Source organism: Coptis chinensis, chromosome 9, assembly GCF_015680905.1.
Source record: "Coptis chinensis isolate HL-2020 chromosome 9, ASM1568090v1, whole genome shotgun sequence".
NCBI lineage: Eukaryota > Viridiplantae > Streptophyta > Magnoliopsida > Ranunculales > Ranunculaceae > Coptis > Coptis chinensis.
The window spans coordinates 14,170,590-14,192,569 of NC_141464.1; the positions used below are offsets into that span (position 1 = coordinate 14,170,590).

General features: G+C 36.6%; 1 protein-coding gene, 2 long non-coding RNA genes and 1 pseudogene across 5 annotated transcripts; 1 reads left to right on the forward strand and 3 right to left on the reverse strand.

Annotated features, from left to right (window-relative positions):
• Nucleotides 1–1,061: 1,061 nt before the first annotated feature.
• Nucleotides 1,062–1,455, reverse strand: LOC147474872 (uncharacterized). The gene is made up of 2 exons (XR_015209125.1): nt 1,414–1,455; nt 1,062–1,333 (listed from the first exon to the last, which is right to left on the reverse strand). It is a non-coding gene; the product is annotated as an uncharacterized LOC147474872 (long non-coding RNA).
• Nucleotides 1,456–1,482: 27 nt separating this feature from the next.
• On the reverse strand, nt 1,483–3,179 carry LOC147474873 (ferredoxin-dependent glutamate synthase, chloroplastic-like; annotated as a pseudogene). The gene is made up of 4 exons (XR_015209676.1): nt 2,940–3,179; nt 2,181–2,420; nt 1,904–2,003; nt 1,483–1,611 (listed from the first exon to the last, which is right to left on the reverse strand). The product of XR_015209676.1 is annotated as a ferredoxin-dependent glutamate synthase, chloroplastic-like (transcript).
• Nucleotides 3,180–3,205: 26 nt separating this feature from the next.
• On the reverse strand, nt 3,206–6,858 carry LOC147474874 (uncharacterized). Of its 2 annotated transcripts, XR_015209123.1 has the most exons (8): nt 6,814–6,858; nt 6,596–6,655; nt 6,342–6,428; nt 5,546–5,655; nt 5,279–5,421; nt 4,846–5,147; nt 3,606–3,703; nt 3,206–3,414 (listed from the first exon to the last, which is right to left on the reverse strand). It is a non-coding gene; the product is annotated as an uncharacterized LOC147474874 (long non-coding RNA). The 2 variants fall into 2 exon arrangements; XR_015209124.1 differs by lacking the exons at nt 3,206–3,414; nt 3,606–3,703 and adding an exon at nt 3,910–4,651.
• A 12,514-nt stretch (nt 6,859–19,372) lies between these two features.
• Nucleotides 19,373–21,970, forward strand: LOC147474875 (origin of replication complex subunit 1-like). The gene is made up of 11 exons (XM_086584352.1): nt 19,373–19,529; nt 19,609–19,733; nt 19,960–20,100; nt 20,193–20,344; nt 20,424–20,523; nt 20,723–20,845; nt 20,928–21,089; nt 21,174–21,231; nt 21,333–21,511; nt 21,662–21,868; nt 21,906–21,970. Exons 2-7 carry the CDS (start codon nt 19,707–19,709, stop codon nt 20,979–20,981), a joined length of 597 nt encoding a protein of 198 aa, XP_086440478.1. The 5' UTR covers nt 19,373–19,529; nt 19,609–19,706; the 3' UTR covers nt 20,982–21,089; nt 21,174–21,231; nt 21,333–21,511; nt 21,662–21,868; nt 21,906–21,970.
• Nucleotides 21,971–21,980: the final 10 nt, after the last annotated feature.

The following is a 21,980-nucleotide window of genomic DNA, read 5'->3' on the forward strand; positions in this document are numbered from 1 at the left end:
ATGTCGTTCACTAAGTATACATATTACTTCCTTCAAAAACCAAAAATCAGCACCACATACACCATCTGTCTAGCAACCAATCCTAGTAATTTCTAGTACCATTACTTACAACAAACATACTCAAAAAACCAAAATAGATGAAGTTTGCATATCCCACATAATAGATTACTCATAATGCAACCTTGATTCACTACCAAAAGAACGACTTTACCCGACTGACTATGGCTGTCGCGAAAGGTATTACCCGACAGACCAAAACTGCCGCAAGACCGTCGGAAAATGCTCGGTCGGCATAGACTTCCGACGGTTTTTATTGGTCACAACAGGCCGTCGGGGTTGGGGATCTTTGCCGACGGACATTCCTGCTGTTAAAAACCGTCGGATATGTCGGCTGTCAAAAACCGTCGGATAGTTCCTGCTGTCAAAAACCGTCGGATATTCCTGCTGCTAAAATCCGTCGGATATTCCGGCTATTAAAAACCGTTGGATAGTTCTGCTGTTATAAACCGTCGGTTAGACCAGCTGTCACCAGCCGTCGGATATGCCAACTGCTAGCCGTCGGGTAGTTTGCTACTAGACAGTTTTTATCCGTCGGGTATTAGTTCTTTATTTAAAAAAAAATATTTCTTATAATAATTGTTTCAGGTATCCCAACATTACATTCTTGCAAGTTCCCACTCAAATGCTACAAACACCAATGTATTCATAAAGAAACAATGTGTTCATAAAAAAAAAAACAAGAATAAAACATGTCGTTCACTAAGTATACATATTACTTCCTTCATAAACTAAAAATCAGCACCACACCATCTGTCTAGCAACCAGTCTTAGTAATCTCTAGTACCCTAGCAATAACTAAGCACCAATTGTTTAGCAACCTACTGAAATTCAAAATTAGGACTGGTCAGCTCTAAAGCACATAGTAACGCCACCATTGAATGTCTAACCAGCTCGCATCTCTGACATGGGTCACTAGATCACTTAACTATCACAAGATTACTAGTAACGTCTCCTGGGAGATGTATTTGATATGCCTCTAATAGAAATCTACCTACTGATCATGGAGGGAAACATAATTTGATATACCAATAAAAAGAAGTATGTAACGTCAAGTACTTTTACACATAACAATAAGCTACCTTCTCCATCTACATGGATACTTCCACCCTCAAGAATGAGAGACTGTGGAAATCTAGGAAGCTTCTCAATATCCAGAATCTAACATGAAAAAAAAAATCAAGGTTTCAAATCTTCAATGGAGTGCTGGAAAAAAATATTACAACTTGACAAGATCACCAGGCACCCCAGGGAAACGGGCACGTAGTTCTTCCCTCTGCAGAAAATAAGGGAACACATATTAGGAAGAATAAAATAATACATGAACACATAATAAGAAAAGCAATTTTCAAGCACCTGGCTAGCAACACCAACTGGATAGTTATTTGTGTGACAAATCACGAGCCATCACACATCCAGTAGCAATCATTGCCACTGAGCGAATCCATACTCATCAGCACCCATTGCTGTAGCCATTAGGGCATCAACACCGCTTTTGAAGCCACCATCAACTCTGATAGTAACCATTTCCCTAAGTCCATTTTCAATGAGTGTCTGCACATGTTTTCCATTACTTAAAGTCCTTCACTGACCAACAACAAGACGCTAACAAACAATGAGTGCAAAATCCAGAGTTACTAGAGACTCATAAATATGTGATTATGTATATTAAAGGGATCAGCGATTGAAAAAAGATCTCAGATGTTCATGCACATGCTTGACAACACCTAGGGCGGTAACTAGGCCTCACAAGTCATAAATATGACCAAATTATTCCCTTAAATAGTTGGATGCAAGAACTCACAAAGTTACTCATAACCAATCAACAATTGTCAACGTGTAATACCTGTATTATATCCGCGTTGCCCTTTGCAACACCAGAAGCAACAGTACCTATTCCAGCTTCTGCTACAAGCTTAACAAATACCTTCCGCCCTAGGGTTGTCCTGTTAACAAGTTAATAATATACTTGAGCTAGCATGTAAATGAATACAAAGAACATCAAAGAAATGATAACTGAACAACTCCCTGACGGGAAATAATGTAATAAGGAGATGAACAAAAGAAAGGAACAAAAATCACACAGAAAAAAACAAAGAAATAGATGAATAAGTAATTCTCACCTGATGAAGATCATAAATTAATTGAGCAAGATCTTCAATTGAATAAATATCATGGTGGGGAGGTGGCGATATAAGTGGAACTCCAGGTTTGGAATTTCTAAGTCTTGCAATATATGCATTGACTTTTTTCCCAGGAAGCTGGCCGCCTTCCCCAGGCTTTGCACCTTGAGCGATTTTGATTTCTAACTGATCAGCATTTACCAAGAATGTTGGGGTAACACCAAAACGTCCTGAAGCAACCTGAGAAAACAATATATTTGATAACTGGGCTTAAGAAGAGTTGGTACTTATGAAATTGTTTGTGTTTTGTCAAACTCAAAAGAGTTACCCAAAAACGTTTTCAAAGGGTGTGACACTCCTTACGGTGAATTTGTGTTCAGATGGGAATCCTTGTTAGGCTATGATTAGTGCGTTTTTGTTTTCTCTGTTTTGTTGTTGTTTTATGTTAGGATATCTCATCCTACTGCTTATAACCTCTGTTTATATATATAATACATATCTATATGTACCAATCCAAAAAACAGAAAAACAAATTAACTTATCACAGGGAAGGCACCTAACATTTGAATGATACAACTATGCCTCAAGTTTTGGTCAGACAATGAATTGATACAAAAAATGAAAAACATAAGATGCTTCAAATGTGTTGGGATTGACAGAAATAAAGCAAAATACAATATTTGAAACAAACATCCATGCAGAAGGGACAAAGAGTCATGTGAACTAGAAGATGCATTAGACAGCTTTCGGTGACATCACCTGTTTGATTGCGCTTGTTGCGGTATCCCCATTCTGAAGGCCCTTAAGATGTGGAAGTGTTGAAGAGTATCCGTCAACAACGTCTGTAAGTGGGCTCCAACGAATTGGAGTTTCTCTTGAAATTGCTCCAAGTGACATTCCTCCAGTGCAGAAGCATTGAACAATGGAAGCTGCAAATTCAACCTTCCCTACTGGAATTGAAGGCCGGTCACTTTTGAACTCAAGTAGGTCTCGAAGAACCTATATAGAAAACAGATAATATATATATATCTATCAAGATTCCTTAATTAAGTTTAGGAGAATTTTAACAAGCTCAATACTATGATGCGCCAGTCAAACAAGAAGCGTTGATAACTCCCATTCACAGGTCAGTTAGCCAAGTGCTGCTGATAAACTGTAAATGCACTTTCATTCTTTTGGCGAACTGCTTTATGGAGCAGTTTTGACATTTCGGGATTATTTCCATGGTATTCACCTATGGAAAATAAGAAGAATCATTAGTCACCGAGATACTCCACATAAAATGGATGTAATAAAGTTAGTAAAGTCACCAAGAAATTTTCAATTGGGGAAAACTATGCATCATAAACTCTAGCGAATCTTGGTTAAGTGTGGTGGCAATAGAAAATCCAAAGTCTAAACATGCTTAACAACTTGAAATGCTACCTCCAGGTCTGAATTGGATGAACCCAAAGTTTTCCAGTCTTTTTTGCTGTGTCCTCTGAGAAAGCTTTCACCCAAAAAGACATGGTTTCCCTTGCCAACTGCAAGAAAGATAGGGTTCTGATCAGTTATAGTATTGAGAAGTCAAGGGTAAAGCTACAGTAGTTCATCTGTTAAATGGTTTGAGTAAATAGTTACAAATAATGTAAGACCAATTATATGGCATTACTCGTCAATAACAACTTTCTTTTGGAAATTTTCTTTTGTCCAAACCTTTTTTTAATAACGGTTGTAATAACTTTTCTCATGTTTACATTTATAATTTCAACAAACAATTTATCTAGTATGATAAAAGACTAATCTCATGCTAAAGAAAGCCAACAGAACTATTGATAATAAGCAGCTCATTGTTTTGTAAAGACCAAAAACAAAAACAATGCCACGAAATAAGATATCGAAAGGAGCAGCTTTCCTGTGTTTTGTACCTCATCAAGACTTAGCCCACCAATCTTTTTTACATTGTCTACATTGTCTTTTTTAAACGTAAGATCACAGTGCCCATGTAACACAGGGTATTCATCAGGGTTCTGGCGGGTTCTGAACCTCGTTTTGTGGTAACAAGACTCCAATAAACTTTACCAAATAAACTACTTGGCCTACATACATACATAAAGATTCACGGCAAGAAACTTTTAAGAAACAAGTATCAATATAGTAACAACAAAAAAGGAACAGCACAAGATAAAGAAGAAAAGTTAGCTTGGAGGAAGTTTTGATGTAGAAGAGCAAAAAAGATATGACAAGTGAAAGCAAAGGAAAGACTCTCCATCTCAGAAACTCCATGACCTCCTTTTTGCTTTACATGCACTCTCTTTCTCTTTCTCAGAAACTCCACGTCCTCCCATTATAAGAAGATAGCAAACACAACGCCAACAATTTTGAGGTTGACTCAAAGCCAACACTTAGAATAGAGTGCTAAAAGTGGTGTCTTGAATCCTTAAAAACATCTTCATCTCCCATTTTAAATTCCATAAAGGTCTTACTCTGACCTATAAAGGTGAGCCGCAAAGAATCAAAGCCATGTAGAACATATGCATGTAACATTCTCTTGTCTGCGTTCAATACTCGAACGAATTTCGCATCGAAGAAATTATCCATAAAGAGCAAATGAGCATTTACGTTTCTTTTCAGACTATAAGAAATAATACTTACAAGAAATGTACCTAAGGCATGAAAAACAAACCTGATTAACAGCCTCTCCAAAAGCTACAAATGCGAATTCCCCGCCATGTGCAAGCAGAAGGCCTACTCCTATTGCTGCTATCATTGAAACACCGAAAAGTCTTCCAATTGATGCAACTAAAATGCCCTTCCCACCTATCAAGAGGCCTAATGTCCCAATGTCCCCAATTTGCAAACCAATAAAAAAAATAGACTAGATATTCCATACTTGTCTGTAACCAATTGCTCGAGTTGCAGAATTTGAATTTGGAAGAAGGCCTATGTCAAGAAGGTGTGATGCCTCCGACAGAATTCCCTCCCTTCCTGCAGTGAAAGACCGATAAATAGATCTTTTAAGTTCATGATTATGACAAATCAGGTATATCATACAGATAACAAATTAAGGAAGAAAATTTCCTACATGACAAATCAGATAATATCGTAGTAAAACTTACTTATGATCCATGTGCATGCCATTGCATGATCACTGAATATTAATGGGTACAAGGAGAAGACAATGCATGTACTTGAGAAGCTCAGATGAGCGGAACCCCCCTAGCCACATGAAAAATCTCTCAGCAAGGGTCTTCCACATTCCCTGCATCATATCACCTTTACGTCTGATATCATTCCACTAAAATCTAGACCAACTATCTTGGGATCATAATATCGATATTCAGACCACAAAACTCTTGAATCATTGAAAATGTTCTTGTGATTACCTGAAAAAGTTGGAGATGATATCAACACTTCGAGCCAGGGAAGTATCTTTCTATAAGTCGGAAGCAAGACGGAGAGAACTGGCCCCTGAAAGACCTTGAACAGTAGCAACCTGAAAATAAGGAATCAAAATTATATATCAGAAATGATTGCATCTCGCTTATGTACATAGACAGGATTGTCAGCTCTAATAGCAATTCAGCAGTAACTTTATTGAAGGCAGACAAACCTTCAATTGGAAGATACTGTAAGGTAAATGTGCAGCTCTGAAACTCATAAACTAACTGAAATACAGAAATTGCAGGACAGATTTCTTTCATCTGAATTCTTAAGTACCTCTTTGTTTTCTCCTCTTTCCAGCATAAGTACATCTGAAATCTTAAGTAACCTTTTTAACTACATTTAGCACATAGAAATTGAGCATGCAATCTCCCCATTCTGGACGACCCTCAAGTTCATATCTCTAACCAATCCTGGGCAGTTAGAATATACTTTGTTTGAAACCCTTACCCATGCTTAAGGCAGTTAGAATTTACAAAAGGAAGTACTACTGTATAAAACTCATATTGTTTGTCAAGCTCAACGGTCACTTTTTTCTTTTTCTTTTTTTTGTTTCCAATCAGAAAATCAGAAACTATAGGAAAATATATTCCTGAGAAATAACATTATAAGAGCAAGAAAGAATACGTAAATTATGTATCGAGATTCCAGGGTAATAGAACTCCATGCCAACAGCCATATCTTGTTAGATAAAGTCATAGATGAGAATCAGTAAAGTATGTTAGTAGAACTCTTTACCTGAAAATGACCAGCTAGACGCCTATATTGTCTGAACAGGTAACCCATCTCCCGCAGACCAACACCCATGTCTTCTGCAGGAAGATCCTGAAATTTCATTGTAGACAAAACACCTGAAGGTAAACTTCCTGTTTGACAGTTTTACATCCACTATCTAAAAATAAAGAAAGGAGGTTCATGTCTATTTTTGCGTTTGATGCTTGAAACGAAAGATTTGGATAAAGGAATATATATAGCCATCATTGTCTTGTTACCTGATCAGGACCCAAATATCGGTATAGCTCATTCATAAAACTTTGGCAAAAGTGCATGATCTGCCAACATAGGTTTCACATACATTTATGAGAATCTTTTAATATATTTACAGCATTTCAATTCAACGCTATAAAACAATCCACCTGTTCGTACTGGTATTAAAAAGGTTCAGGTTTAGCCATGGTACTATAAATTCAAGAAAAATAATGGCAAATACCTCATTCTCACTTTTCCCTTCGGATCAAAATCACTTCCTCACCCAAAGACCTCCAAGTTTGTATGCGGTGACAAGGCATTTTAAAGCGTCTGTCGAGAATAACAACACAAAAGATTTTAGAAAACTTAAGTTGCCTCTATTCTGTATAGACTTTGTATTAGAAGTAAGCTCATCTAATAAACAATCTCTTGATAAAGTTACATTGAAATTACCTGTTCAGGTTGAGAAGGGTGTCTGTGGTGCCAATGAAATTCAAGAGTTTCACGAGGTAATGGTCTAACGTAATCAGCAGCTATTGTAGAAGCAAATAACAGTAGAAGAAGGAGAAGTTGAAAACTCGGCAGTTTTAGATTATTTTAATTTTAGGGTGGTTTAATTTTTCATGAAATTTTAGTCGTGGGAAGTGAAATCTTTGCCGCCTGATAATTGAATAGATATATTGACGGTTAAGAATTACTGCCACCGTTGGAAATAAACAATAGTTAAAGCCCATCGAACTAGCCGATAGCTAAAAACTCTCGTGCAACCGTCGGACAGAATAAAACAATTGGAATACCCCCCGAGAAATCAATGGACGGATGGCCAACTAATACCCGACGGATAAAAGGCGTTGGTAACTTCCTATGGTTATAAACCGTCGGGTAATCTTTCTTGAGTCAGTCGGGTAAAGTCGTTTTTTTGGTAGTGATTCAACCCTTTAACAAAATCACTAAGGTCCAAAGCGTCTCACCAAGTTGGTAATCCATTTGCCAAGATCTTGAAGTGAGTTTTGCTGACCAAAAAAAAAAGAAGAAGAAGAAGATCATGAAGTACTCTCTTATGAACTAGAAATAATTATAACTGTTCTATTCTAGCTATAAGTACCTAAAAATACCCAAATAAAAAATCCCTGCCCATGAAAATACCCAAACAAAAACACGTGCTGGAAGAATGTAAGAAACTTGCTAATCAAAACAGAATCAAAAGCCTTAAGTTTGAATGTAAGAAACTTGCTAATCAAAACAGAATGAAAAACATGTGTTGGAAGAATGTTTGAAGTTTGTACACTAACCAAAATATAATCAAAAGCCTTAAGTTCTATTTGTGCGCCCTCTCTGCGTCCTTGGACAACTGCATGCCTATCTTGGATTTCAAGAGCCATCTGTGTTATAATAGCTTGTAGCTTTGTTCCCACTCCTAAGATTGCACCCGCCAAGCGATTCAGGTGAGATTGAACTTCAAAGACTAGTTAGGAAAGCTACTACCATAATACATAAAATTGCTTACAAGTAGAGGAAACACGGCTATCCACAACAACGCTGCCATCCCGGAAATAACAATATGATCCAATGAAAAGATCGCATCTTAAATTGAATTTGAATTGAGAATATAAATAACCAGAAAAATGTTTGATTAAAGATGTGAGCTCAAGAAGAACACATTGAAGCAAAAATACCACAACCGAAAGGCCATAGCAAAAAGGATTTGTTGACATCATGGAGCGATTCTGAAATTAAAATGCATAATTAGAAATCCATTATCAAAAACCAACACAACTAGAAAAGTTTACGATAGAACCACAACCAGTAATGTCATACCTAATTCCAACAACTATCTTGAAATCGTCTTCTAATGACCTTTTGATATATTTTTGAAAGTTGAACTTACTTCCAGGGGATAAATGAACCTATAAGAATAAAAATTTAGCACAATACAAAACAAAAATGAAGGAATCTGACGATTTGTTGTAGACAAAAACTCACACTAATGAATCCATGACGCATAGCCAGGTAGTCGGACTTGCGTACAGATCTGAAAAACAAAACTACCGAAAGAAGGCACCCTGGAAAAAGTCAGTCAATTTCATAGCTAAAACTAGTAGTAGTCTAAAACTTGGTCAAAACATAAGTAATGAGAATCAAACTTAGCATTTCTTTGAAGCCACCAAAACAGTTCACTTCAGTTGATGCCAATTGCAAAACTCATCAAATCAAGTAAAACCAAAGGATTCTAATACACGAAAAGTTCAATTGGTTCAGTTTCAAGTTTTTAATTGACTAAAAGTCTACAAGAAATAAATGGCCAGTGGAAAGAAAAAAATAAAAAAAATAAATTGTCGTGTGAAAAAGAAAGCATGGAACTAAAAGGACGACAATGTGGCCATCGTTGTAAAATATAGGTAGTAAAGTTTACCGGTAGTATGCCAGCTTGAAGAGAAAGCTCACCACCGCTAAAGCCGCCGTAAAAGTTGAGGAGGCTTGATAACTCTTGTACAACCACAAGCTAGAAGCGGGAGTGACTGAAACAACATAAATAGAGAGCTTATGATCTTCAAAAAGGCATAAAGGCATCAAGCAAAAACAAAAAAGGTATCCATATTCAAAATCTCAAACTATATGCAAAATGGGTTAAACTAGAGAGTATACCTTGCAAGTGAGCATTGCTAAAGGGAAGTTCCATGGTGTAATCGCTCCAACAACGCCAACAGGCTATAGAAGAAGAATGATGCAAGACCTTTAATAAAGTAATAATAGATCCATATAGATAAGCTTCGAATTCAGTTAAAAAGCTTAAAAAATCCAGTTTAAAGGATGCAGGTGTACTGCATTCTTGCCTCCCTCTCTACAGAATTCAAAATATGAGTGAAAATTAAGATTGTCACCAACAGTTTTTTGCATCTTCAGATCCTTGATTGAATGTCAAATAAGAGAATATTTAGTAAAAGGTATTTGAATGCTACTACCTTACTACTACTAGAGCCATATCAGAATACACAATCGAGGTTTATGCAACCAAGTTAGTCCTTTTGGTGGTACTTGATAAGCACCCAACGTGAAAAGATTAATTAGATATGTAAAATCAATCTTTGGGTAGCTAACAAAGTAACTAAGACCAAAACTACTTTATGCAACCAAGTTAGTCCTTTTGGTAGTACTTGATAGTGCACGACATTTGGGAGTTGTGGAACCAACTAGAAGTAGCTGAGGTAAAAGAAAACACCCTACACATCCCTTTTTTTCTAGTACTTAATTAAATGAAAGTCCATAAATCTTCATCACTACTATAAGGTAAAAGAAAATGTATGCACAACACGGTTTTGTTAATTTGTGCTAAGCCAATTATGCGATATTGCTTGGAATAATTCAACGTTGAATTATCCAAGAAAATATTAAAAAAGATCTAGTAATTATTAAAAAACATACCTCGAAAAATCCAGCACAGATCACATAATGACTAAAGACGGTTTAGCGAACCAAAGATGGAGCCTAGAATAATTCAACGTTGTGCAACCCTAACACAAAAATCAATTTCTCAGCACCCGCTCAACCATGTTTTTGAACTCTAACCCACAAACAAACAAAAAGAAAAACAAATCAAATTAAATTAAATGCTATAAACTAGTACATAGAACGAACATCCATCCATATCCCATATTTAAATACAAGAACAAAATCAAGTTTTAATGCAAGAATGACTACCTTGGTCGAGGGCTGCGACTTCTTGACCTACCTCTTGGGTTTGGAGAGGTTTCTATCACTCTTCCTTTCTTACTATTGAAAGAAAAAACACAAAAAGTAAAATTTAGAGTGCTACTTATGACATAAAAGTAAAGATTATAGATATCTATGCAGTCACAGCGACACTTGGCACCAGGGTTAAGCCTTAGGGGCATGGCATGAGCCTAGGCGTGCCCTGGTGTGCAGACACGCCATACACAAGTACACTATTCACAGGATGAATCAACTTAATAATTTAGCTTTGGATTGGTTATCATGAATTTAAATTCAATTACGAAAATAATCAAGCACAAATCAGTAACTTACATTGGTTCGGCATTTGGACCATACTTAGCAAATTGAACCGTCCACGATATCTCTACCATCAACATTCCTTCCTGAAACAATAACACAAAAAAAAAAAAATAAGTACAAGAAATATATTTGTACATAAATGCTCACTAAAACAACACTAACAAATTAAACTCCCAGAAGCCCTCGCTACTTTACAAAGTGAGCAAGGCAAGTGTTTTTATCTGTCTCCCTATAAACAATAAATGAGACCTTAGTTGTTCCTCACCATTGTGGTTAAATAAGAAGCAATCCTAACATGTAATTTAAACCTGCTTTGCCCTAACTAAGGCACAGTGCACAATATAATATTTCTAAATAGGTGGAATGATCAAGTAATATGATCCTACATATATATAGGCATGTTGTGAACATTTGGGGGTATAAATAGGTGGTAAACACCAAGAAAATGCACATATCTAAAAGCATGCTCTACATATGAAATATAGGATAACATAGAGATATAGGATTAACAAGAACTACAGTGAAAACTAAAAAAGGCATAAAGTGAGAGGAGTTTAAAGATTGAGCAGATTATGCTAGTGATACATATTCATAGTTACTAAGGAGAGACTTCTCTTGCTCCAATGCTCGGCTCATTTCACTGAATAACACCACTACATTAGCTACCAGGCCAAGCCCCCCAAGGGGACGTATACAACAACTCTTAAGAATTGACACTAGTTTCAGCATCAGAAGGCCTTGATTTGAAAAATCCACCACCACCTACATAGCAATTCATCTCTCTCAACTTCAAAACCAAAAACAGTAAAATCCCACATCCGAAACCCAAAGCCATACTAGACCCAGTTAAAGACACTGCAGCACAAACCGACATTACAAAAGACTTTTCTTTACTGTTCATATCTCTTGCAGCCATAGCTTATTCAATCCCAGAAAATAACAGAAGCACTCCCAAAATCCCAATAGGAAACTGACTCAATATCCTCACAAATGAATTCCCAAAAACTAGTCCCAAAACCAACTTCATGACCCCTAAAAAGAGTACTGATGCCCCACTCCTTCCACCAATATAAAACAATCAGAAATTCACGATTCCTATTCGCCTTTACTTCACGCCTCAATTCACTATTGATGTCTCCTTAGCCTCATCGACATAATAATTGTGATGAACTTAACTACATGAAATCTGTATGCAAATACAAGTGAATTCAAAGGAAAATTACATTCAAGCATACAAGACAGAGGGAGAAATTAGCTTCTTAGACATCAATTAAGCCAGGCATGACGGCAGCATCTCCATAATTAACCACATGTAGGCACCAACTCCGAGATTGTGTCTACTCTAAACACTTCAGAAACTCTAAGAATTGGATCTGGAGGGGCCATTGATACACCCTTAAAGCAAGAAACATTTATTGCTACAGTCATAGTTATCCTGCCAGAAGACTGCAGAGCCAACAATAACCAGGTGCAGCACAAACATTAATTAAAATTTAAGAAAGGTCACGAAATTATATACCTTCTTAGCATTGAGAAACCCATTATTTCCTCTCTCCTTTGAAAACACGTGTCTTACATTCGACACGCCAACAACCTTCATCTTTGTCAAATTTACCCATTCAAAAAAAAAAGGAATAATAATTAAGTCATCACTGTCTAGTTTAAATGAACAAAAAATGGAAACAGAGAGTAAGAAAAAGAATTACTAGTGACGCAGATCGGCATAGACAGAGTTGATACAAGGCATTGATAAAGCCATTTGGAAATGAAATTGAAATTTTTTTAGTAATGAAGAATTTGATCAGTTCAAAGAAAGAAACAATTACAGTTGGTTTAGTTAAGATCTCTAATTAATCTTTCTTATTAATAAAGGAATGGAGATTACGAAGATGAAATGCAGAAAAGGTGAGACGGGGGAATCGATAAAATCGAAACTGATTCTCTTTTGATCCAAATCAGCAGGTTTTATCGTTGAGAATCCAGCAAAAGTATCTAAGCAGACAAAAACCAAAAATGAGAAACAAAAAATGAAAACGAAAACACTACAAAAGGTGTGGGAATGAGGAAATGGAAATTCAATATTACTTACTCTGTGGGTACAAATTAACAATCAAAACTTATCTTATGTTGGTCTACCTTTATATTTCCTTCTAGAAGTAACCTCATTGTTTCCGAAGCCTCTTCACTCGACTGAAAACAAAAAAAAAACAATTAACAACCAAAGTAAGACAGTACACATACAAATAGAGAAACTAAAACATACAAGAAATCGCAAACCACCTGATTCACAACATCATGAAACACTATGCACATTAATCGATTCGCAACATAGAACTGTGAGCACTATTCCACGACTCCTGATAGTTATAGCTTAAGGATATAAGAATTATCACTAGTTCCAATAACAAATTACTTGATTTATGTTCATACGGTTGAACCTTATTAATTCATATTTGTCATAACAATACTCAAAAGTCAATCAACACACACAAGTAACTCTTTCACAAAGTAAAATCTACAGATTGACAAAACAAAGAATATTGATTCTCACAACCAAAACCCATATTGATCACTGCCAACACTACAGTTCTATGAAATCATGTCATCCAATTTAGCATGTTGGTAACTTGGGGTGGGGGAAAAACAAATGAGAACAAAAAATAGCAAATAAAAGAAAATTAAATAAATAAAGTGGGTGTAGATCTCAATTTATGAGCACTTTAGTCTAAAATTTTAAAAGTGGGTTTAGTTAGAAAATATAGTGGGTCTATATATCACCACCCTATAAGAAGGCTGTTATAAACATAAATATCAATATCCAAAAGGAAAAGGTCAAATGTAATTTAGATTGGAAAACAACATGATTATCCTTTCTAGCACTGCAAATTTCAACAGAGAAGGAATTAAGGAAAAAATTCAATAGAGAAATTAATGCACATGTACTGTTATTACCTGCAAATATGTCATAGAATATGGACTCTTCCCCAAACAAATCATTACAGAACACATACCTACAGAATGAGAAAAAAATCACAAGGCACTATTTAGAAACTATTGCATTTGATATAAGACGCTAAGAGATTTAAAAATATTTTTTCGTACTCTGAAGTAGCTGTATCCATCAGTAGTTTGTGCAAGCTCCTGAAAAGAACTTCGTAAGGATATTTGAGAGAGCTAGCTTCAGCTATATGCGGAATTAAAGCAGGCTGATCGATTTCCTGAAACAGCGCAAGACTGAAAGATTAATTGATTCCATCTTCCATAGGGCAATGTTCCTTTCAAATTCTAATACTTCCATAAATAGAAATGGAAGAGTTGACGTATAACTTTTTATTTGATAGGTTGTAGCCTAATATATTTTTTAATTTCTCAAATCATGTTAAGCGTACTTTCAAAGACTTCTCTTTTGAAGAGACACTGAAAACATTTAAAGAGAACCACTGAATTAAAATAAAACATAATTCCTGAAAAAGAGAAACATGGTTTCTTCTTCACCGCAAAGACTTCTCCTTCAAATACAAGGGCACGTTACCTTTTGGAGTGGGAGAGAGTGTGAGAATGAGAGAGAGAGAGAAAGAGAGAGTGCACGTTACCTTTTGGAGTGGGAAGGAGAGTTGAAGCGGCAGCAACTGTGAGGGAGAGAGGAAAAATAGATTTTAGGTTTTTTTTTTCTTATTATTATTTTATTTTTCCAAATAAATTTAGTGGGAACGAAATTAACGAAATTAGTTTGGCGCCTGATAATTGGGAAAGGTATGCCGACAGTTGAAATTGGTTGGAAGATACCCCGCGGCTACAAAATATTAAACAATAGTTGGGAAATTTATTAAATCCGTCGGAACTCACCAACTAGTGAAAACCGTCACCCTATCCGAGGGTTAGTAACTCTAGTAACACCGTCGGCCACATCTAAAACCCATAGAATACTTAGAGAGTTTACCCGACAGACCTTCAGATTTTACCCGACAGACGAAATACGTAGGTAACTTCCCACAGACAGAAACTGTCGGCTATTCTTTATAGCGTCTGTCGGGTAAACTCGTTTTTATGGTAGTGGACTAAGGGGAGATATGCTTGTCCCCTTTGTGGTCTAAATACATCTACTGTGAGACTTGTTCATGGGAGAAAAAATGTTTACCTTGGTCATAGATGATTTTTGCCGCAATTAGATCCAAATAGATTTGATGTGAGAGAATCTACTTTCAACAAGGAAGAAGAGCTTAGGTCACAACCCCTACGTCTGTCTGGGGGGAAGGTTAAAGAGTTAACTCATAATCTCAAAGTGAAATGGAGAAAGTTAAAGAAAAGGAAACGGGGAGGTGGTGACTCTGAGGATGAGGAAGATGTGGACAGTGATTCTAGTTTTTTGAAGCAGTCAATATTTTCTAAACTTCTTCCATATTGGGAAGAACTCCCCGTTCCTCATAACATTGATGTGATGCACACAGAGAAAAACGTATGTGAAATTCTTATTGCTTTGATGTTGGACACAAAAAAAACCAAAGATGATCTCAATGCACGCAAAGACTTGAAACCTTTGGGGATAAAGAAGAAGTATTGGGTGACAGACAATAATCGTAAAAAGCGTGGAGTGTTCTGTCTTACACCTGACGAGAAATCTTTGTTTTTTACCACCTTAAGAAACATCTTGCTGCACTGTTGGTTTTAGTAGCAATTGGAGGATTATTGTCAAGGAGGGGTCCATGGAACTCAAAGGGATGAAGTCTCATGACTATCACATTATAATGCAACATCTACTTCCTGTATTGATCCAACACGCATATAAAGATCGGAAGGAGGCCCGGGCTGTTATATTGAGTTTTTGTACTTTTTTCCGTGCTTTATGCTCGAGGAGAATTGATGTTGATTCTTTGGTTATACTTGAGATGGGTATGGCCAGAACCTTATGTGAGCTTGAGAAGATGTGTCCTCCGTAAACTTTTGTCATAATGATGCATCTTCCCATTCATTTAGCCTATGAGGCCCGCGTGTTAGGACCAGTGTTCTATCGATGGATGTATGTCTTTGAAAGGTATACTTAGATCAAAAACTTTTCACATGATTATTTGGTTTTATTTCTCGTACTTTCTATTTAAGTTTTGTTATTTAAAGGTTAATGAAGCAGTACAAGGATTATGTTACGAATAAAGCACGCCCAAAAGGTTGCATTGCTGAGCGATACTTGAAGGAGGAGACAATGATATACTATGGAGGATACAAAGGAGGGGGTGGCCTCCTTCAAAAGCTAGAAGAGTGCACCGAGGGTTTTGAGGTAACAATGCCTCCTGGTTTGCTCGATGAAGTTGATGAAGTAGGTCCTCTTGGTCCAAGTAAACGTTAGATTTTAGAGGGTGTTGAGTGGGAGCAAGCACGTAAGTGGATATTGAAAAGTCATCCAAAGTATGAAATGTGGGAGAAGTAAGTCTATTGTAGTTTACGTGTATGTATTTTTCAATTACCAAATAGACATTTTTATATTATTTATTGTGCTTTTTATTAATGATATTGAAATCAGAGTTACAATAACTTCCTCGAGGTCTGCAAGAGAAACACAGGAAGAAAGTCTGGCCAGTTCAAAGTACCTGAAAAAGATGAGTTCATGCCATGGTTAAGGAGACAACTTGATGTTCAAAACCCGAAAGATGACGAGTTTATAGAAATAGCAAGGGGACCAAAGACGTTTTGCTATAACATATGAGAAGTATGCAGTCAATGGTTTTTATTTGTCACCAAAGATTATGAGTTGACTAGAAGAAACCAAAACAAATGGAGTTTGCACCAAGTGCCCAACTACCTTTCGCCGAAAGTGCTAAGGATAAAAATCCTATAGAAGCATCTGCTGAATACTATGGTGTTCTTAGGAAAATTGTTCAATTGAGTACCCAAATACTGATTACAAACCCGGTGTTATTCAAGTGTGATTGGGTTAAGCTCCCAAACGGTGTAAAGGTGGATAACGAGTCAAAACTGTTGTTGGTCAATCTATCCAATATGCTTGGTTCATCTCAAATGAATGACGAGCCATTCATTCTTCTCGAAAGCATGTATCCCGTGTCTTTTACTCTAAAGACCCAAATAATCTTGATTGGCATGTGGTTATTGAGGTTCCAAGAAAGGTTTACTCGATATGGACTCAACAAGAGTAGTGTCGAAAAATATAGTTGTGGATGAATGGATTCATGAGGCCTATCATTCCGCAACGATGGAGGATGAGTTGATCTTTAATGAAGAGAATATGGTTGCTTCTTTGTTGAGGTTATCAACCAAGAAAAAGACCTAGAAAGAAATGAGATGTTATTTTATTATATGAAGTCTTTTGTTCGAGAATTACATATTTAAACTGTTTTGCTACTTTTTCTGAATTCATATTTAAATTAGTGGTTCACGCTTTTAAGTTAGTGTTTCACATTTTGACTAATTTCAATTCATTTTTGTTATTTGTACATTGATCCTTATTGTATTGATTATTAACTTAATCAGATATGCAAGTGCTTGTTTAATTTGCGGTGTTTAGTTATCGCTTTGTACTATGGCTAGTAGCACATCCCCGTGATTCAAATCACCCACTAGAGGACTCCCCAACACTAACACTGTAATTAGTTAATAATTCATAATTATCTGATTAAGTTAATTATTTCCATTTCATCCTTGAATAACATCATCAGTTTTTGCATTATCAGGTGGGTCTGCTACTTCACGACCGCGCTCAGATAACACTAGAGGTCCTACTTTACCTATATCCGATCATTTGGAAGAGGGGTAAAGAATTGAACTTTGGCTTAATATCTATAACCAGCCTGATTTTCCTGAAGAAGGTGTCAGCAGGCTATCTAGTGAAGCTGCTCGCCTTGCGGACCGTTAAGATCCCATGCTTCTATAAGGATTGACCAACTATGATGAAACTTAGTAAAGGAACTCACTATAACAAAATCATTAAAATCTTGAACGACACTTTTGTATTTGTTAATGGTGACGAAGACAAGGGGGTAGACTGTAAGTATGTTCGGGATAAAGTCATGACCGCATGGAGGAGCCACAAGGGTGAACTGAAAAAGAAATATGTTGCTGGTAAGGATCCAGAAATTGTGAAAATGAAGGCACCAGACGGAATCCCTTTGGAGGATTGGAAAGCCTTTGTGAATCATTGTCATTCAGATGAATTTAAGGTACTATCTTAGACATTCTAACGATATACTATACGATATGCACTGTCCTTACTAGCTTATAAGATACAAAGCAAACTGTAACTTAATTTGTGTATGTTATGTAGGCATTAAGTGCGAGAAATATTCAGAGCCGTGCAATGCAAATTGAACCAAACTGTGGGGGGGAGGACACCAATATAATTTTATCGCCGTAAAATTGCAAAGGAACAAGGTGTGTCAGTGGAAGAAGTTGATCGGGGTGATATGTACGTAGAAATGCACACACTGGTACACCCCAACAACAGAGTTTGGCAGTAAGTTTTTATTTTATATGTTTTTTTCTTGGATGCTTAGTCAATGCATCACTTATATATATATATATATTAGTGTATGCTTAATCAGTGATACATCTGTGTTATCTATATGATTTTATATTTTTTTTATGTTTTCCATTGAATTGGATAAGATTTCTCAACGTTCCCCTTTGAACTCTAACACGACCTCCAACTCCGACTTTGAAGTATGCGACAATGATGTTATGACAGAGGTATGAATTTATAGTTTGCTCAATTTTATTTTTATTCCTCGAATTAAAATCTCCAAGTACACAGGTTGTTGGTAAAGACTCAAGAGGGCGCATGCGGGTCATTGGTTCCGTGTCTCTAAGTCTTCATTTAAGCATTCGCCTCCTTATAGGAAGAGATATCGAAAAATGAGATTAAGGTCACCGAGGAGTTAAAAATCAGTTTGAAAAGAAAATTGATGAGTCAAGGACTCAATTGATGGAAAAGTAAATCGATTAATGAAACGACGGTCTGCAAGATCAATCTTGTCCGTCGGATGCCACCACATGTAATTCCCCTGTTGGACCCTTTTCTTCTGGATCACATGATATATTCTCTCAGGTACGAATACGTATGACTTTATTTTATTCTCATAGTAATAGTAAAATTTAATGGTTTGTGTATTTAAAATTTTAACTAATGTTATTTTATTTTATTTTTATCTATTTTGAAGGACACCCGATTACATGAATGTTGAAGTCAATGTGAGAGCCTTTTGGCCCTTGAGAAAGGTTGCATCCGGGAGGGTGAAAAAAGTTGATCCAACATTTAAGATTGGAAATATAACTTTGGGGATGGAAAATTCTTGGTTTACATTGAGGCGACATCAGGTTCTTGCGATTTGCCTGAGCCCTATAATCACTTTCGTACCCTTGGTCAAGTTGGGCAGGGACATGTTATTTGGCCTAAGGAATTTTTGCAGTTTCTCCCCCCTCGTTGTTAAAGGCCATTTCCCCCTTTTTAGTAGACACATAGTGTTATTTTCATCTTGGACTTGGAAGTATTTTATTTTGTATTAGTCAAGTCAGGATTTTGGACATGTTACTTTGCTTTCTGGATACGTTGTTTTGTTATGGATACTTCTGATGTGTTATTTTGTTTTATGGATATTTTGGTTGTGTTATACGTTGGATGAGCTTGTTTTATAGATATTTTGGTTGTGCTATATGTGGTACTTGCAATTATGTGGTTGTTTGTTTACTTTTTCAGGTGGCGGGATTCTTTGTACTAATCTAACCCCTTTTTAGCTCTGCCAATGCAAACTAGATATTTGTGTTGCTGGTCCCAAGCCCAGATAAAGGAGGAGGGAAAAGGTGGAACTGATTGGTTTTTGCAGGTTATGAAGTGAAAGCAACCTCACTTGTCCCTTGAAACACAAGAATATGCAGATTTAGTTCCCAAGTTGAATAAGATAGTGTCTACAATTCAAGTGTTTGGTAAGTATTGCGTATAGCCTTGTTACTTTGATAATTATCCATTTTTTTTTCTTCCAACGAACACTGAATCTCTTGATAGTTTCTTGAAGGTGAGAATTTTTCGTAGCCTGAGAGGTTGGAGTTTTCTGGAGGTTTTTCTTGGAATCTAGAAAATTCCAACCAGTCCGTGATGTGGAGATGGGAATTTTCTGCAGGCCAGTCACTGTAAGTACATCTACATTGATAGTGCATTAGTGCCTGCTTACGTCATTGACAATAATTTTTTCTCATTCAACCTCTTTTGTTCGCTTACGTCATGATTATTTTGTCTAGTGCATGCATTTTTCTAATCAAATTCCAGAACTATACAAAAAGATAAAATGTATAGGAAACTGTTCTCTAGGAATTACATTGTGAAACTTAATTGTACTTGTATCTTATCGTGTGCTAGGATGATGGAGGATCTGACAATGATGAAGAATGGAATTCCTGTAAGGATTCAGGCTCTGATAAGGACAAAGACTTGGACTTAGAGAAAGAAGACCTGAAGGGATCATTTACTGGGAGACTGCCTACTCATCAATTGGCTGCAGTGCGTTCACTTATCTCTTTTATTGTATTCTTGCATCCTTAATTTGAGGGGTACCCAAATGTTAATGCTTATCACGTTGTCTTTGCATGCAGAACTCATGGAAAGGGCAGATCTATGGACTTCAAAAAATAGGGTCAAAAAAGATACCAGAGCATGTGAGATTTCGCAAGCAATCTGTGCTGGAAAAAGCACAAGCAACATTGTTGTTGGCTACTCTACCTAAACATCTGCCTTGCAGAAATAAGTATGTAGCAGGTGTTAGATAATGTAGGTTGCTATTTTGTGCTTTTAGATTTAATAACGAGTTTGTTTGTATATGCCAGAGAAATGGATGATATAACTGCATTTGTCAAAGGCGCAATCTGTGATGATCAATGCCTAGGGCGTTGCCTTTATATCCATGGTGTTCCTGGAACTGGCAAGGTAGGTTCAAGACCATTTTCTCTGTGTTTTATTCTTTATGTGGCTGGGAGATTAATTATTGTTTTAGTCTCTCAAGCTTGTGATCACGAGTATTTACTTTCTTTTCGGTTTCCCTCATGGAGTGAAAACCATGGTTTTGCAACCCCTGACCATAATCTGAAGGTGTGCTAATTTGCATTCTATCTGCTTTCTATTGCAGACCATGAGTGTCCTTTCAGTGATGAGGAATCTAAGATCTGAAGTTGATGCAGGAAGTATTATACTATATTGCTTCGTTGAAATTAATGGTCTAAGATTGGCATCTCCTGAGAATATTTACAAGGTAATGGAATTATGAATGTAATACGACTTTTGCTGTTTTTTGTATTGTTGTCTTCATTTTTAGTAATGGCTTGGTTTCACAGGTTATATATGAAGCACTAAGTGGACATAAAGTTGGTTGGAAAAAGGCTCTCTAGTTACTAAATGAGAGGTTTTCAGATGACACTAGAGTTGGCAAAGAGGATAACCAGCCTTGTGTTCTACTCATTGATGAACTTGATCTCCTTGTGACTAGGAACCAATCGGTAACTTTTACTCTGCATTTCTGTATTCTTTTTTGTTGTCACCATCATAGGACTTCCAATTCTTAACCATCTCTGTGACTGCAGGTCTTATACAACATTCTTGATTGGCCTACAAAGCCAAATTCCAAGCTGGTTGTAATAGGTACCATTTATTCTCATTGTACTTGCTTTGATCCCTTGTTATGCGGCCACTGAGCCACTCTAGTTTCTTTTAAATCAACTGCTGATACTTTTTTTTTCCAGGGATTGCAAATACCATGGACCTTCCAGAGAAGTTGCTTCCTCGTATTTCGAGTCGAATGGGGATGCAAAGGCTGTCTTTTGGCCCTTACAACTATCAATAGCTTCAAGAAATCATATCAAGTCGTCTTAAAGGCATTGACGCATTTGAAAAACAAGCCGTAGAGTTTGCTTCGAGAAAGGTGAGTCCATTCATTTTGTTGGCTTTGTTATTTACTGTAAAATCAAGTTTCTCAATTTATGATTAGTTGTAAATATATACATGATCATAATGAGTTGCAAAGTTGTAATAAATTGCCCATCCATTTCAATATCTCGCAATGGCACTTCAGGTGGCAGCTATTTCAGGAGATGCACGTGGTGCCCTGGAAATATGTAGGCGTGCAGGGAACTTGCAGACTACTGACTAAAGAAGTCGTTGTGTTATCAGTTACCGACTCTTGTTTTGGAGGGAATAAATTTGGTTGTGAGTCCACTTTTAGCTTTGATGGTTGATCAGTTAAGGCAACTCCCTCCAATGATTCAAGGCGTTGTTCTTAGTAACAGTTCTGTTTCTGTTGTTGGATGCCTTTGCAGTAGTACAGTTCTGTTTCTGTTTTTGTGATGCAATGACCGAGTGAATGGATGCCTGCAGTTTGCATTTTTGCTTAA